Source organism: Symphodus melops (genome assembly GCF_947650265.1).
Source record: "Symphodus melops genome assembly, chromosome: 3".
NCBI lineage: Eukaryota > Metazoa > Chordata > Actinopteri > Labriformes > Labridae > Symphodus > Symphodus melops.
In genome coordinates this window covers 8,077,819-8,095,877 of record NC_136693.1, presented here as the reverse complement: position 1 = coordinate 8,095,877, position 18,059 = coordinate 8,077,819, and the positions used below count along the sequence as shown (strand labels likewise).

At 38.9% G+C, this 18,059-nt stretch overlaps 3 protein-coding genes across 4 annotated transcripts in view; 1 reads left to right on the top strand and 2 right to left on the bottom strand.

The window, feature by feature from the left end:
* The window catches only part of atic (5-aminoimidazole-4-carboxamide ribonucleotide formyltransferase/IMP cyclohydrolase), a 74,189-nt gene that overhangs the window by 20,952 nt on the left and 35,178 nt on the right, over window positions 1-18,059 (bottom strand). The window lies entirely within an intron of this gene.
* Window positions 10,585-14,489, bottom strand: stk16 (serine/threonine kinase 16). The gene is made up of 8 exons (XM_079340433.1): window positions 14,358-14,489; window positions 13,986-14,109; window positions 13,391-13,610; window positions 13,167-13,300; window positions 12,944-13,031; window positions 12,502-12,630; window positions 12,245-12,366; window positions 10,585-11,640 (listed from the first exon to the last, which is right to left on the bottom strand). Exons 2-8 carry the CDS (start codon window positions 14,069-14,071, stop codon window positions 11,502-11,504), a joined length of 918 nt encoding a protein of 305 aa, XP_079196559.1. The 5' UTR covers window positions 14,072-14,109; window positions 14,358-14,489; the 3' UTR covers window positions 10,585-11,501.
* Window positions 15,281-17,860, top strand: pcnp (PEST proteolytic signal containing nuclear protein). 2 transcript variants are annotated; one of them, XM_079340300.1, is made up of 5 exons: window positions 15,281-15,405; window positions 15,989-16,215; window positions 16,362-16,433; window positions 16,520-16,575; window positions 16,723-17,860. In XM_079340300.1, the coding sequence occupies exons 1-5, from the start codon at window positions 15,360-15,362 to the stop codon at window positions 16,832-16,834; spliced, it is 513 nt and encodes a 170-aa protein (XP_079196426.1). In that variant the 5' UTR covers window positions 15,281-15,359; the 3' UTR covers window positions 16,835-17,860. The 2 variants fall into 2 exon arrangements, with proteins under 2 accessions (XP_079196426.1, XP_079196425.1); XM_079340299.1 differs by having other exon boundaries at window positions 15,296-15,405; window positions 15,986-16,215.

Genomic DNA, 18,059 nt, shown 5'->3' with positions numbered 1-18,059 from the left:
TGTTGTGTTTATTGACTCATTAGCACAATATCTTTCACGCCAACTGAGAGGGAACAATACAAGTTTTAAAGTGTTTTGAATACAGTCGTCTCTGTCTCATTCACTTGTCTGATCTCCGCTCCTCGTTCATTATGTTTGTTCTATTTATGACTGCAAGGTTGGAGAGGTCAGGAGCTCATATCTCTCTGTCAGCGTGCTAATTGGTTTGAATAAGCTGCCCCTCCTCCCAATAAACTACATGTGCTAAATCTTTAAGGGGGCCTAAATCATTTTTAGTCAGCCTGTTACAAATAAGAAGGTCAAATACTTCATCTCACTGAGATTAGATATGTGCTGAACCTGGTAAATCTTGAAAGAAGATGAGTCTTTCAAAATTACGCCAATCTAACCTCTCACTTCACAGCATTATCAACCGTGATCAGAACCCCGGCCTTGTACACCGAAGATCAACTTTTAATTCCTTTAAGGACTCCCCTCTGACCCGGTCCTGTAGGGACTAAACTAGCGCCTGTTTTTTTTATTTCTTATATTCTACGCATCTCATACATGTAAGATTTTGTTTGTAATTTAGGTTTGATATTTGACACTTCCTTTGAATAAACCAACACAGGGTTGTATACTTTTATATGTTCTCTAATCTAAACTGCGACTAGGTAAAGATTCTCACTGATACTGATTTTGAACTTAGGGGAACTTTATTTGTGCTTTTTTTTTTAATTTTATGGCTGTAACTTGAGTCCATAATGTGTTTTTGTTTCCTGTGTTTTTTCTGTGTATCTTCTGCAGTTGTTGGTTAAAAAGCACTTTGCAACTTTCTTTTAGAAGAGAGCAACAGTAAGTCAACAGTCTTGTTTCTTGTGTCTCAAAGGTTTAGAAACGGACATATTTACAAAGCGTAATGTCATGATTATTCACTTTGAGTTCTGTGCATAAATCCTTATGAGATTAGCACTGTGTGGGATGTTTGCTCGAGCTGCACTGATGGGTTGAGAGTGTTAAGAAAAGTATCAGAGGTGTCATTCTGCTCAGATCCAACTGAGGAGTTAGCATTCTCATAATTGGCTGTTACGACAGGAGTCGTGACAAGAGGAGATGATGAAGTGGTCACTAAGTAATATGTCTTCTGCTCTGTCTCACACTGTGCCCAAAACAAATGTTAGCCTGTGTCCTTCTTTCTTTCGCTACTGTTTTAATTACATGCACATCATCATTTTTTTAATCATTAATGCGTATTAATATATTATATTTCCAGACCATAAATGTCATTTTTCATGCTTTGGTCAGACTATTTGAGAGCAGCAGTGTTCAGCAGGATGCTATCCTTTTTTTTCAAATTGAACCCAGGTTGCAATTTTGGTGAACCTTGGAGTCAACAGGTGTTTTCGCAGGTGCATGTCTCATCTACTTTTACTTTCTCTGTTTGCCTGTGGCAAAATTCCTGAAGTCATAAAGTTAGACATAGTTGATATTTATTTAAATTCTCTGAGGATAAAAAAAACCCACTTGGTTAGGAGTAAGAGCGTGACAAGATGTTAAAACAATGTTTTCAAAACTCACTGACTTTTCCTGTGCTGTCCTTCAGTGTCCTTTTACTTGCTCTCTCTCCTTCGCTCTCCTCTGATCACCCTCCCCGAGGATGTCTGCTCATTCTGACAATGCAGCATTATGGAAATAAATTGTTCCATTAGGTGCATTGTGCTCTGTCGTCAGGCCGATCACACTAGGTTATTAATGGACCAGCGTCGGCTTTGATTGAGACTGTAGATTTATGGAAATACACAAACTGGTGTTCTATCACCAAACACACCTTCACTCACTCACCCGAGTTCTCATAGAAGTACTAACAGTAAAGCCGAAGTCGCCAAGTCTAAAATTTGAGAAATAAAAAAATATAATTCACCTTGTGGAGACGCTAATATTCCTGTTAGCAAAGACATACAGCAAGCTCAATACTCTCAGGTGAAGCCTTTTGAATACACTCAAGAATTTGTTCTTGAACTTAACTGAGAATGTAACATAAACAAGACTAAGTGTCTGAAGTCACACTCCTGTCTGTATGTCACTTTAATAAGGCGTTAGGTTTATAACATGCTTAATTAATTGCAATCCCTATTTAAAGCAAACTGTTTTCAATGTCCCTCGGTCTTCATTTATATGTTAGCATGCAGACATTTAATACATTAGCAACAAACTCTCAGTACAGCCGAGGCTGATGAGATTGTCAATTGATTTGCAGAGATTTATGAGTGAAGGGAAAAGTGACTCTTTTTGTGTCTTTGACTCTAAAACAGGGGACTATGGTGAGGAGACAGGTAATCCTGAGGCTTTAATTATTGTTTTGGAGAACAACATTTAACTGTTATTGTATATTATTATGATGACAATTTACAAATAAATGCAACGTTTTTCATTATGTCAAGATCTGGTTGTTGCTCAAGGGAAGGTGTGACTGCAGCCAGCTGAAGTAATTCACTGGAAAACAAAGAATATGTGTACAACATTCAATCAATCCATGTCATCGTTTGGTTTGAGTTGGGATGAAGAGGAAAATACCTCACAGCCGACATGCCATCGACAAAGCTTTTCTACTGGCTTGTTTAAACCTAAATATTTGAACAGTAATGCCATATACTGATCTTTAAGTATTATTCTTAGTGTAAGATGAGCATGAATCGAGTCACTTCTGGCGATGAAGTGGTCAAGAAGCAAATAAAACTTCTGTACTATCAAGAGCTCTATCTTCACCTATTTTGTTGGAATCCCGAGGCACCCCCCTCTCTACGAAGCAGGTGTGCATGTATTGGTGTTAAAGTGTGACTGATCCCATCTATCAGCCCAGTTAACCCTTGGCAGCTAGTAGTAACACGGAGCAGGAGACCAGAGGGGGTGAAGGCACTTGCTCTAATTAAATTCCCCCTCCACATATACCCACCTACCTACAACGACTACCTCCCCCTTCTAGCAGGAGAGACTCTGACCTTCCAACCCAAACTCCCCTCTGCTGCCTACATATCCCTCCTCAGTGGTGAAAATGTTGGTTGTTGTATTCTATTGGATGACGTGCTGTGAAGCTCTTGTACAACTATTACTCTATAAACCAGAGGATTGAAAAACGTTTTTTTATATAGAGGCACTGCCATTTATAGGATTATATGCATACTAGTTTTTTCATGTGTACATGTTTGTACACTGATAGTGCTTTCAAACTTTCACCTACAAATGTCTTGACATTTTAGTGGTGTGCTGCTCGGACATGCAAAAAGCCGTATTGTGGCGTTAGGGGGCGGTGACGTTTATGTGCTGCGAACAGCGCACAACATAGACTGTATGTACTGTTTGTGCATAACCAGTACCAACTGAATTTACATAAACAGCTCTATCGCCTTTTCTTGTTTGTCATTATGTTCTTCTCTGCTCTTTTCATTATGTTTTAAATGGGTTTAACTTTAGGTAACGTTTTTTTAATTATAGCATCAAACTGATTCTCTGCCCACCTCTTCCATTTCATCCATTTACCTTTTGAGATCCCCCTCAAAAGGAAAACGTATACTGTGAGGTGCAGTATATCCAAAATGTTCAAGACATTTTCAGGAGTAAATGTCTGAAAACTGCTCAAAATTTAGAATTTATGTCCCTACAAACTAACAAATCAACACATTTAAACATAAGAAATGTCATATTGAAACAAAATAGAGTTATTATAACTGTATTTGCTCTCCCAGTGCTGTTGATCTAATGAACATAAGATGATGCTGCTTGTCCTCCTTCACCTTTGTGTGCCTTCACTGAACTTTTGACCTTGTGTTACCCTGCCTGTTTCAGTGTGAGTGACATATAAACTGACTCAGAATAAATGTGTCCTTCCTTCACTCGTTCAGAAATGACTGGGAATAAAGTGGCATTAATGTGTTTGCACGGGTATCAATAGGCACACAGCTGGCTCTTGTGTGGCACGCTGGGTTCAAAGCAGGGTTAAGAGCACAGTAATATGTCTCACTGACAGCATCAAAGCGGCTGGCATCATTAATAAAGTCCCGAGCTGAGGCGTAGTCACAGCGGCTCCATCCACTGTTTGTGAAGGTTACACGTGAACCTGCATGTCTGCACATCAGTAAAGCTACAGATGTGTTAGTGTGTAGAAAAATGTGCAACAATTAGAAGATTTAGCTTTGAGTACAATCTAAATGGAATGATACTCTTTAATTAAAACATCAAAACAATTGAATAAGATAAAGGCATTGATGATCTCTAATGTTTCACAGAAGAAGCTGAGAAGAGAAAAAAGAGAGTGAACAGAAGAGGACAGACAAAATCAAACTTTAAACTCGCTTTAAATGAGCTTGTGAGAGCAAATTACAACAGATGTTGTAGGGATGCTAACATGCAAAATACTCATTTATTCCTGAATAGTGTTGCTTTAGGTTTACAAAGCAGAGAAAAAAAGAGACTTGCTTTCGAGAAATCATTTGATGTTGTTCTTGTAGGGACAAAAGTATTTCTGTTCTACAATGTTTCTATCATTTCTTTATGTCCAATGATTCTGTTCAACAAAGGCCAAGCTAGAGACAAGGGTTGAAAATGAGCCATGGCTAGAAACCTGTATGCATGGCATCTACTTAGTACGTAAACATACGAAGCGATGTTCATTACCTGTGCCTCTGTGAACTTAAACAACTATAAAACTAGCATACTTCTGAAAGGAAGCACAACAAGGTCAAAGATCTAGACGGGAGGAAACAATGTCAGAGTCTCATCGGATACTATATCACTACAATGTGTGTTTTATCATTTTGATCTACTTCGACGTTAATGATTCAGTGTTTGGATTATGATGACCTTTATTTGACCTTTATTGGACCCTGAACTAAAACTTACAAACTGACATATTTAGGATTAGGCTTGTTTTAACAAACGGTTTGCCTGTTGAAGGTCTAGTACTAAAACGACGCCAATAAATGTTTGTTTGCAAGTCATAGAGAGTGTGGGAGTAAGTTATTGACGGACACTCTCCTCTGCAGCTGCTTCATGAAATGGAAGTGTAAAGGTTTTCTTTAATTCAACATCAACAGCCTCATAGTCAATATCATCAGTCGCATGAATTTCATTTAGTACAGGGGAAAGGGAATTTTTACTTGGCCGTTCAATCCACCACTGGAGCACTACGTACAGAAGAGAAGACACTGTGGCAACTTAGGACCAGGCGCTTTTTATAAGCAGAGTGTAGTGGGCGGGAGAGATTTCAGACCTGGATGAGGGAGTAAGGAGCAACAGGGTTTCGAAACAGCAAACCCTTGATTTAGGTCTGAAATTGGATTGGTATTCCATTTACATTCAAGTAAAGAGATACAAGCGTGTGTGTCTGCATGCATACATGCATACCGAGGGTCACGTCAACATCTCATTTATGTAATGGCTCCACATTTATCGCTCCCTGACATGAGTGACAGGTGGAAATGACATCACAAACATTTAAATTGTTGTCCTTCTCTGTGCAGAGTAATACATCCTAAGTGATGCATATCCCAGCAGCAAGCTATTCCTACTCTCATCTACTTCATCTTTACTCCACCTTTCTCAAACACACACACCCTTTAATCCTCCCCTCTTACTTTCTGTGGTTCATTTTACTGTCCCCACAACCTCGCAGTGTCACTGCGCTTTCCAATTGGCATAATTGTGCCGGGTCAGACGATAAAGAGACCTATAACAATCAATGCAGGTGAAATAAAAAACAGCTCCCAGTTATTACTTTTGTCCTTTTCCAACGTCAATCCATGCCCCTCCCCACATACACGCACAAGCAGTTTAACAGACTGCAACTACTGCCTTTATTTGGGAAAAGGTTCCGACATCTCACAGGGTGGATCAGTGAAGAGGAGGTGAAGGCAGATGAGGAAGAGGAGGAGGAGGAGGAGGTTCAGCAGTATCAGAGCTGAGATAAATGAGATGTGACAGGCTGCCACTCTGCTCAACACCTTCTCATCAGCATGACACAGCTGTCAGAGCCCTATTTCAGGAAAATTAAACAGCCTTACGGTAAACTGGTCTGCTCGAAGGGGGGAAGGGGAGGAGCTGAGGGAGCGAGGAGTGTGTGTGTGTGGGGAAATGAATAAGCTTGTAGTATGCAGATGGCCTCTCTGTTCCCCTCCTCCCCCAACCTGTTCCCCTCCTTTAAGCACCATCCTCTCCTTTTGACATGGTAATGGCACCAAATTGATGAAGACACTTCACTCATTCAGTGACAAGTCTGCTGGCGGGCGACATAAACACTTCCTCCGCCCCTCCTCATCCATCACTCATGAGAGCCCCTCCCTCCTGCCTGCTTGGCATTGGCAGGGCGGGACGCCGTTTAATCAGCTAATTTGTTCTTTTCTGGTCACTGATAATGACTGTGCCACCTCTGGATTATCTTGTCATCCCACCCTCTTAATCAGTGCTGATGAACTGCTCATCAAACTATTAGCCCCCTTGTGCCTTTTGCCATGCTTAGCCGAGGTTAGAAGCCTGTCATTAAAACTAATCTGTTGGGTCACGTTGCGCTCTTTAATTGGCAGAATAGAGGCCGTAACGAAAGCATTTCTGCAGTGGGCGACATACCTACACACTGAAGGAACTACAACTTCAGAAATGACAAAGAATATAAATTCAACTTTGATAAAAGAAATACACAATTAACCTTAAAGAATCTATCATAAATAGAATATCTGAGAACTACCGCTTCTTCACTCTTTTAGGTTTGGGCTGGGTTCATTTCTTTAAAACTATTTTCCCAAATGCTGCCCATTTTTTGGAAAAATTGATGATGTTTTCTGTTTTAATATGAAGCTGTGTTTCTACCTGATTAAATTTATTATTATTTTCCAGTCTTTCATTAATGAATTGTAGTTGACTGAGAGAAATGACTTTTGTTTTGTGCTGATTATTTGTATCCAGACGAGAGACAAATTAAAATGTGAAGATTCTTATCGTTAGAGATAAGAATAATCGCTGTTATCTCGGGGCAAGTTGCCATTACACTCTTTCTTATTAAGAAATTTGTTAGGTGTGACATCCTTGATTCTTCTCACTATGATGTTGGGGTTATTATCATTATATATATATATATATATATATATATATATATATATATACACACATATATTTTCACTCTTAGCCCACCATTTTTACTCTCAAAATTAAAAACGTGAATCAATGATTTTCTAACTTCTTAAGAATTTCATACATTGTGGTTATGGAAGCATACAAATTCAGAAAACGAAGGGAAGTTGTGTGCCATTTAAAAGATATGTCAATGAGCTTGCTCGTTAGCCGTGCCATCACCTAATGTGTCGTTATCTTAGCACATCAGCTGTCTAACTAAAGCTTGTCTTTTTTGTCCTTATTTAGCTCAGTGTTTCTATCATCATCATGTCATGTGGTAAAACAAAGTTTGTTCTTCATTACCACAGGCATCTCTGATGTCATATTACACACCTTGCATAAAAATTCTCCTCCTGACTTTGTATATTTAGGCAAAAAGATTTGAACTCTACATGTGTATTCATTAAACTGTGCCTGCATGTATCACGGCCACATATTTATTTGAATCTGGGCTGAAGTGCTCCTTTTATTTTTTTAATTTACTGCAAGAATCTTTGGACTTTTTTTCCTTTTTTTTTAAAAAACTTGCACTATCTCACAGACATGTAGAATAAATCACACTATGATTCAGTGAAACTAAATAAGATCAGCAGACCTTTAAGGACCAGAGCTAATGACCATGACCTTCAGGAAGCACTGAGCTAACATGCTCATGAATGAACTATGAATATCTCACAACTAATCCTGATACATTTGCTACAAAAACAAATCAAATCTCTTGTTTCTTAAATATATAATTTCTTTCAACTAGCAGAAAAAGACTGAAGTAATACTTTTATTTACACATATTGGCCTTTATAAAGTGGATTCTACAATTTTCTGACCCTCAGCTACATACCTTTAATAAAGTGTTTTGAATACATCGTCTGTGCTATCCAGGTTAGAGACACATTGTTATAGCTCCAAAACTGTGGACATCAAAAATGGGTTTTAAAGGCATAGATTTGTAAACTTTGGATACTTCTTGTTGCTTCATGCAGCACTGCAGGTGCAAGAGTTGTGATGCCTTTTAAAAGAATTCATAACACCCACCTTTACTGACCTTATCCAGCAAATAAAAACCATCGACCCCTCTCCCCACCTCCTACTTTAAAAGACTTATTGTGGAGCTCCATTTCATCTAATCACTTGGCAAAAGAGTCCGGGGTCTAAATAAAGAAAGAATAAATAAAAAAGTCCCCTGGCCAACGTGTTGCTCTCACCTTTGCAGATGAAATTACCCGAAAAGCTGTTACAAATCAATATAATCAATGCAATCAGCTAACTGACACAGGCAATCTCCTGCCAGTAAGTAAAATACCCCCGCTGGAGATCTTTCAATCTCCAGTGCCATAATTGCCCCCAAGGGCGACGTTAGGGTGTAGCATTTTGTACACTTAATTAAATTAGTGAGCTCTGTGGACAGGGTGGGTTACGCTTTTTACAGAGGACGGATAGGTCTGGCCCTGAGCCAGTAATTAAAGCAATACCTTTCTTGATTACGCCAATCCCCCTTAATGAAGTCATTATGCATTTTAACCCAAACACTCCCATGAATTAATGAGCACAAAGAAAAGCCCTGCATGGAGAGAACTCCTCGATCACAAATACAAGTCATAACTCACCCACTAACACTGCAGACGTAATGTCCATATTTCTTCCTCTTTCAGTTGCAGCCAAAGCTAATTTGGACTTGAGTGACAGCAAAAGTTCTGGGTCTGGACACATAAAGCTTTGAAGAAACACAATGGCTCGTCTGCGGAGAAGCAGCAGAAACTTTACTGGACAACTTTACAACGTCCTGCTGGAATCCTGTCTGATTTAACTCTGTTCAGAAAACTTTTCTGTAGCACAGATAAGAGGACATCGTGAAACCCAGATGGAGTCGGAACATATGTGTGAAATGATTTAAAGAGACCCAGGAACAGTGTGGGCTGGAAGCAGCTCTGCAATGACCCATAATGCTTTGCTAATTAAATAATTCACTAATTGATTCATCGCCAAATCAATAAAAGCCCTCAGATGGTTTATGGTGTGTGAGCTAAAGTGTGTTTTTGTTCGAGGAGCAGGATTAGGTTAAGAAATGAAAAGCACGCACACATACAGCATGTAAACTGCCAATGAATCCCTTTAACTGAATGATAAGCAAACACAGGAAATTGGTGCTAAAATGTGGGCTAACATTGAGTTGACCTTGCGCTCCTGTCATACGACATCATTTCAGTCCTTCACAGGCAGATGATGGTGAATATAAAATGCGGGGGCTGAATGTGACAGCGTGTGTATGTGGGCACACACTGATCCCATAAACACAGCTCCATCCTGAACCCGGTCCCCGGGGAGTCTGGGGGTTTTGTGGGTGGGCCTTAGGGGGAAATCATCTGGGATGTCATTAATTCAAGTGTAATGAATCCTTGGGATGTTTGTGCATAAAAGGGCATTTGCACAGTAAATATGTGGTGTGTTGTGAACACTTTATGACTGGTCATTTGTGTGTTTGTGTATGCGCTGCTGTTGAGGTCGGAAATTACCTTTGAAAGTAATTGGGCCAGCAGTGAAGTGTTAAACCTCACTGATCAGAGAGGACGTATGGAGCTGTAAATTTCTCGACATGACCAGTTGGATATTTGTTTCCAAGCACGTGTGCACAAAGAAATACGCAGACGTAAAGAACAACACAACAGTCCTCAGCACTGTCAGATGAAGGTTGTGCCTCGCTAAGAGAAACAATTCACTCCAGACTGACTCAACTTAATTACAAAAAGCTGTTTCTCTTAATAACTGGATAATAGTAATACCAACTGAAAAATATATAGTTAAAAAGGAAACCTAGATTAATAGCGATATTAAAAAATGATGCATGAACATCCTCTTGAAAAAGACAAATTAAGATACATTTACTATCTGAGAGGTATTAGTTAACGGCCAAGTTTTCTTCTTTGCTTCTCTATATGGTCAAAAATACCATGATGCTAACATGTCACAAATTACTGTATTTTTTTTTTTAAGTAATCTGTAACCATTAAAAAGTTAAGGAGTTAGGGACCGTACACTGGGGATTTGGTTTTTTTCAGCATCTGAAAGGGAAAGTGATAAGGCCTCACTTACAGTCAATGTTTTAGTCCATTCACAAGGTGTTAGGTGAAGAGTAACGTCTGCAACATTTTAGAAACCAGAGCATGCTGATGTAGAAAGTATCAAATAAAGATTTAAAAAAAAAAAAAGCATCCCCTTCAGGCCTTCTTAAAGACCTATTATCTTATTACCTGAGTTATGACATCACACACAGAAACAAAAGATCAAGCCATGACTTTGTGAAGCTGAAGGCGATCTGCTCTTCCTCATTCGTCTGTTTGAGTTCCAGTGACCGAGCACTGGCTCACACAGTTTCTATGACTGACTTCTTTTTATAGCAGGAGGCTTTATATCTCAAGCTTATATTAAAAAAGTGTACACAGACAGCTATAGATTTTATACTTCACGTTTTCTTTACTGTGCAGTGAATAAGAAATGAAAGAGAATTTCCCATAATCAAATAAGTCACTTACAGTACAGTTGCCCCATTCCCAGTGCTGTGATACCATTATTGTTTTGTTATTACATACAATGTCAAAATTCATGTTCATGTGAGACCGTATTTACACACGACAGGAAATCATAGATTTATGGTAGAAATGAAAAACACTTTTTAAAAACATTTGGAATTAAAGAAGAACTGAGACGCACAATATGACTGAATAAAAATAATTAAAATCAAAATTTCATTCCACTGATTTAAAGTTAATTTCATTTTGTTTCTGACAGCTACACTTCTTCTCATTGAAGATGTCTTTGTGTGGCTCCTTCAAAATGAGTAACTGTACAGAATTATGGTCAATGACCAAGTCAATGTGCGGCGCAGACTGTGATGGTGGAGCACCTCTGTGTGTTCAAATGCAGAATTGCAAATGAGGGCACTAGAAAACCCAGTGTGGGTGAAGGTGTGGAGAAGAGCTGCATGCACATATGAACATTTAAGATTACAGCAAAACATGTTAATGCACACAAAAAAACCTCAAGAAAATTAACCATGACGGCATGGCGGGGAATGTGGATTGATATGTGTTGAACTCAGCTCACTTTAAGAGCCAGGTTAGTAGTTTATCCTGCAAAGCCTTTCCTAACAGGCTGCTGCTGCAAATTAAACTGCTTTAGTCCTAAAATTTAGTTCACAAGGGCTAAAAAGTGAGTATTTATAGGCCAGTTGGGATGAATCATGATAGTAAGTCTGTACCTTGGCTTTTAAAATAAGGTAAATAAATACAGGAAAACATTTCAAGCTAACAGGTGTGAATATATGTGCAAAGGTTTCCAAGATCCCACATCCAGTGCGCCGTGCAAAATCACACCATGTTGGTTTGGGTGTTGGGGCTGCGACTCTGCAGGTCCTGTACCTGGTCGAGAACCCAGTGGATGTTTGGTCTCTCCTGAGGATTCGACACCATGATGGAGCTCAGCAGCATCTGCAGGCCCTCCGAGTAACTGGGCAGGACAAAACAGACTACAGGTTAGAACTACCAATCACACATAGCTGGTCAGTTCAGTGATAAACATTTTGAGAATTGACTTTTTGACATAAAAAGCATCCATATAGTACACCAACCTTCCAAAGGTTTTAATATTTGACAAAATAAATAAAACAATAATATTTGTGATCTCCTTAACTGAGATCATGTCGTACAATAAAAATAACCTGCATGAAAAAAACAACCCAAAACTGTTATCTTCTTTCATTCTGGGTCAAATAAATATATAAATATCAGAATTAATGAGATCAAATAAGTCAGTTTTACTAACTGCAGAGTGACAATTGCTAAAATATAATAATGGAAAATTATGGACAATTTCTGTGGAAACTCTGCAGTTCTACAACAGCATTAAGATGTGTTTTATTATTTGTAAATGAATCTAAAAGCTGAATGGATTAGCAGGTCAGAAGTGTTGAAACATCCAGTTTCCTTTTCCTAAAGTTTTCTTTATAAAAAAATATCTCCCCAACTATCCACAGCAACAACAGAGAAGTATACATCAATGGGAAAGTATCTTCAGTTTACACTTTGGATGATACATCCGTCTGAAAACTGACCTGCAGGACTGTGGGATGGTCACCGGATTCTGAACAGCGAGGGCAACACTGTCCCCCTTCTGAAAGATCATGTCGTACGGCCCCTCCAACATCATCATACAGTAAAGCACACAACCAAGCGACTGGATGGAGACGTTAACAGAAGGAGAGAAAAGTAGTTAAGTCAGCGTGTTACCCAGAGAAACATAAACAAAGGTTTAACTGATTGAGAGAATAAAACAGACTAGTCAAGAGGGATGAAGAATATCCCTTTTTACCCAGATATCTGTGCGCTCGTCTATAATGCAGTGGCTCTCTACATTGAAGAGTTCAGGAGCCCTGTATGAGATGGTGCACCGCTGGGCTGCCCAGTCCTGTATGGTCATGGCTTCTCTGCTTCCTCTGACCTGTAAAAAAAAAAAACCCCTGCTGTAATCGATTCTGTCCAAGGGTTACGATCATTTAGCTCATTTTAAGAAGATATGCTAGTTCAGTGTTGTCTGTTTAAACGATGAAATGATTTTAAAATAATTTTATATCAAAACTTTACAAGATACTTTAAGACGAGTGTTTAGTGTAAGACGCTCCAAATGTGATCAAATTAACTTCCTGTAGTGCCATGTAGATTATTATTACAAGGAATACAAACTCACATGCTGAAGGACACTTTTTAAGAAATATGACAAACTTCCTCTCACATGCTTAATTGCATTTTCTTACCTCAATCCTTGCCCGGTTCATAGAGCCCAGGTCCATGAGAACAGGCCTGTCGTCCTCATCAAGAAGGACATTTGTGGGCTTCATGTCTCTGTCAAATTGAAGCAAACATGTAGCGGGTAAGGAATTGAGTAAGTGTGAAAAAGGAAGAGACAAAAGTTGCAGCTTGAAAATAATGACGTTGAGCACTGACTGATACGAAACAATTGCTCTGTGCAGATATTACCTGTGTGCATAGCCCTTTTCATGAATGGCCTTGAGTCCAGAACAGATGCCCCGCAAGATTTGCAAAATCTGTCTTTCAGGCATCAAATTTCCCTTGTCTCTCAGCTTCTCCAAAACAGACCACAGACTGCCCTTCTGTTGAGACAAACCCAGCAACACATCAGAACCCGTTCATTTTCTGGGAGGTCTGGGACTCGGGTCATAAGAACTGCTGAAGTTACTTACTCGAATATAAGGCAGAAGTAGCCATGCTTCAGTCTTGCCTCCACGATCAATAAAAGTGTGTGCAACCAGGCTCAAGATGTTGGGGTGACTAAACATCTGGTGCATTTCCACCTCTGTCTGTGCCTCCTGACGGCCTTCACGGTCATGGCACAGGATCCTCTTCAGGGCGTAGAAACGCCCATCTTTTACCCCCTCTACCAGATCAACATAACTGAACCCTCTGGGGGTTCAAATAGATTACAAAGTTTTAACAAATAAATACACAACAAATACATAAAAAGTAATTGTATGTTATAAATATCCAACCAACACAGTGTGGAGAGTTAGTACTGAGGACAACAGGACAGTATACAGAGGGCTCATTTAAAATACACTGCTGTCCAGTACTCATGTTCAGGGTACTGAGAGATGTCACCAAGTCTAACAGTGAGGCTCAGTCACGTGTTCATGGTCAACAATGGAGGTCAAAGCTGTATCAGGCTGCACAGACAAAAAGACCAGCTCATTGGTGGATTTAATCTTCATTTGTTTGAACATTTTTCTACACACTTTACATTACTGTTGGAGTGATGTGAATGACAGCGTGTTAACTTACCCTTCGTCTAGTTTCTGGACAAAATAATATCTCTTGTTGTCGATGGTGATAGAGCCACGGGAGCATATGCACAGAGTCTGTCCCATCTTGACAGGTACATCGTTTAACACCAAGCTTTTAAAGGCTGAGAGGAAAAAAGCAGCACACACGGATATTATTAAACAATACAATAAACAGCTAATTATATACCATATGTTAATAGTAGAGAAGAGAAAGTCTGTAGGGACGGCTAACAAAGAAGAAAACAAACATTTACTCTTCCATGGGCTAACAAAAACAAGTCTCTATGTTCTTTAAATCCAGCTCTTAATAGATGTAGCTTAAAATAATATAGAAAGCATTAAAAGGCTGATTTTATGTCGCCATTCTTACCTGTTTGTTTTCTGTTTACCAAGTGAGTCTCCAATCATGTTAGCTTTCCTCCTGCTTCTTCTTCCTGTATTTGAGTGGAGGATGACACTCCGCGTATAGTGCGCGTTACCGCCACCTCGTGGACGAGATGAGCGATACACACATTATCCCTGTTTTCTGATCAAATAAAAGAAAGTTCTCCTAATCCGACACATAAACACATAGCTTAATGAGTTGTTTAGAACTATTTATAACAATATGAGATTTTCACATGACAGACGACTAAACAGACAGATCTCAGCAGTACTATTCAGCTCAATTTCTCCTCTTGGCCATTTTTGAACTCATACAAGTGCATTTTTTTGTCATCAGTATTAATGAGGGAATTTATGACCCAGCAGCAAAGAAAAAAAAAAATATATATATATATTTTTGGTATCAGCTTGAGTTTCCATATAGGGCTCCTTCATCTGTAAAAAACAAACAAAAAAGAGGTCTCTTAATACCTGATGGGCCGCTTAGAGAAGTTCTTACAAACAAACATGATTTATTGGAGATGTTGTGGACACTGTTTTCTTTTTTATTTTAATCAAAACTATTTCAATGCATGAAAACAACATTTATAGTATAGTATATAGTTTGTGCGTCCGATTTTCCATTAAAAATAGTCCACATCAACATGATTAATCTTCTTCATCTTTAACTTTAATAGTTCAAAGTTTATTTACAAGAATATTACATTAAAAAACACACGTGCAGCATGTGTTAGTCCCTGTGCTGTATGACACTGCTTAGTTTTTTGTTTATGTTGTCGTGTGTTGTCTCTCCTTGTGTTTGTTTTTTGTTTGTTCTCCTTCTTTCTCTTTCTCCTCCTCCTTCTTTCTCTTTCTCCTCCTCCTTCTTCTTCTTCTTCTTCTTCTTCTTCTTCTTCTTCTTCTTCTTCTTCTTCTTCTTTGACTCACAGTGCTCGACGAGGACGCCTAGCGGCGGGATGTGTAATTGTCATAATTGTGAATCGTAACGATGGCGGATTACAAGCATAATAGAAGAGTTTTCAGCGAAGACGGAGGTGATATGTGTGCTGTTTTAAAGTCTAAATTCTGTTTTATACTATTAACAAATGTAATGTTGGTCTGAATTGCTGCGTAACCTTTAAAACACTACAAATGGTTGTCTAGAAGAAGCGTTTGTCAAGCTAACTGAGTGTTAGCTGACATTTGCTAATAAAAGCGTAAAGATAAATAGTTGTCCTTGTATGAACGATTGGAAAGCGGTCTGGTTAAGTTTCATTAAATACTATTAAGCCAATAAATCAAGTTAAAGCCTCAGAAAGGTCCCTTTAGCTCGCTCATCTGGAGTTAGCATAGCAAGAGGAGCTAGTGTTTGTTAGTGTGAAAGTTTAAAGGCTTCATGTAGTCCTCTTATGTTCCTGTAAAACTTGATATTTCAGATAGGCCAGGGTTATAACACACTGTTTGTAAATAGATTGATCTCATATTTAAGAATTAAATATCTTGCTAAATGAAAACCCTGAGTGACCTCTGGATAGAAACGTGTATCATTTGGCTCCCAGGTAAAGATGATTGATTATAGGTCTCTCTAGTTCCCACTAAACTGTTGCTCACCTGGTTGAGTTGTCTTACCTCAAGCAGGGCCGCAAGAGGAGGAAGGCAGAGTGAAAACTAAGCCTGTCTCTTGTAGTACTGCGGGAGGACAGGGGACCGCAGTCAAACGCACATCCCAGCATCTGTCATCTGAAGACGAGGATGAGTCCTCTGCAGGTCCACCAGCACCCCCCAAAGTCTCCAAGATAGGCTTCAGCATGGGAAGTCAGATCGGGAAGAAGTCCAACCCAATTTCTATCAAACTTGGAGCCTCAGTAAGTTTGTACTTGTAATGCAGTACTTGCATTACACAACTACATTCTGACTACACACTGCTCACACTTAACACGCATGCTGTGTGATGTTACCTTTTTCATTTGAACTTAATGAGTATAAACTGTGGATCCCTTTGCTGTTTCAGAAACCAAAAGAGCCCGCACCATCCATTCCTCCAAAGAAGGCAGGACTGGCGTCTGTGTTTGATGAGGATGATGATGTGAGTGTGTATGAAGGTAATAATAATTAAAAAGCCATAAACAACAAATATCAATTTAACCCCCCTGTTTTCTTATAATGTAGAGTGAGCCTGAGGAGATGCCGCCTGAGGCAAAGATGAGAATGAAGAACATCGGGAGGTACACACACTTAAAATTAATTTATTTGAATTCTGATTTTTTTAAATTTATTTATTTTTATACAATTTAAAATGTAGCTAAATTCATGACCAAATAATCTAGAATTTCAATCTTTAATTTAAATGGTCTTATCTGCCGTGTTTTCAGGGAGACGCCAACATCTGCAGGACCCAATTCTTTCAACAAGGGGAAACAGGGTTTCTCCGATCATCAAAAACTTTGGGAGAGAAAGATAAAGGCCCAAGCAGACAAATTGTAAAGTTACAGCAGTTCTTGTCACTAATGAAGGTTTTTGTATAGTTTAAACTTTGACAGAGATATCTTTGAAAGCTCGAATCATTTTTCACTGCTGCAATGAAGAATACTTTTGGCCTTCTATGATACTCTGTGGCTGAGCTTAGGTTTATGTTCCCAACCACTACAGGCTGATGCTTAGAAGAGAGTTAAGGAGATGGGACAAACATAAACTAATACAGTCAGTTTATTGTTTCTACTGTTAAATTTGCTGCAGTTGCCTGATGTTGGCAAACGGGGAAATTTGACTTCTTAGAGGCCTCGTGCCCTTTTATAAGACCTGGTTGTTTCTGCCTGAAGATAGCTAGGTGTGGGCCTGAGCAAGTTGGCCGGGTTGATCATCTAATCTTCATGTAAAAATGTACAGAGTGTGATACTGTTTGACTTTTTAAATCCATAAATGAGTGTGTGTTTGAGTGCATTGTTATTGCTCATATGTATGTGTGGGGCAGAGGTTAGACATACAGTAGATTTTACCACGTTACTGTCCAACCCTTTGTTTTCACCTGCTGTGCCACATCCAAGGCAGACTTGTTTGACCTTTCTATGTGTTTGTTTGAGCTTTGTTCCAGCAGCTTCAGTTTTGGCAAGCAATCTGGGATGTAGTATTTTAATTTAATTTTTTTTACATTGGATGAACACCATGTTTTTTTTTTATTTGAAAACTGTTTAAATAATGAAACAGCCATGACAAAGATACCAGGTGTTGGTAGCTATCATCTTAAATGATTTTTGGGGTGTATTTCTCCATCTGAAAGCTTCCTCTTCAGAAATTCTTTGATCATTAAAGTTGTGGCACCTAGTGTTTTTTTCTATTCGTTTTTTTTCCCTTGACTTAAATCGTAAGTTTTCAGTTACTCTGTTGTTTAACAAACTTTTGTGAGAACTTTCTCCAAACTAATTTCATTCATATCCACGGCTTCAATCTGCTTTATCAAACACACCTCTCGAAAACACATTTAAAAACGTGTAATAAAAACAGGAAAGTGGATATGTGCTGTCTGTTGTCTTTTGTGACAGGAAACTTGATAAACCTCACAACCTGCTCAAAGTGTAACTTCATGTTAATGTAGTGGAAAACTCCTGCCTCTGCATAATTATAAAAAGTGCTTTGCAGTGGTTAATAATAAATTTTATTTGTAGCGCACCTTACATTTAAAAGAAAATCTCAAGGTGCTACAAGTAGGCCT

Coding starts and splice junctions, on each gene's coding strand:
- stk16 (XM_079340433.1), bottom strand. CDS start 14,071: ATGGGACAGACTCTGTGCATATGCTCCCGTGGCTCTATCACCATCGAC. Junction 13,301..13,390: donor TACTTCTGCCTTATATTCGA/GTAAGTAACTTC, acceptor TTGTCTCAACAG/AAGGGCAGTCTGTGGTCTGT. Junction 13,032..13,166: donor GAAAAGGGCTATGCACACAG/GTAATATCTGCA, acceptor TCAATTTGACAG/AGACATGAAGCCCACAAATG.
- pcnp (XM_079340299.1), top strand. CDS start 15,360: ATGGCGGATTACAAGCATAATAGAAGAGTTTTCAGCGAAGACGGAG. Junction 15,406..15,985: donor AGTTTTCAGCGAAGACGGAG/GTGATATGTGTG, acceptor TCTTACCTCAAG/CAGGGCCGCAAGAGGAGGAA. Junction 16,576..16,722: donor AGAATGAAGAACATCGGGAG/GTACACACACTT, acceptor CCGTGTTTTCAG/GGAGACGCCAACATCTGCAG.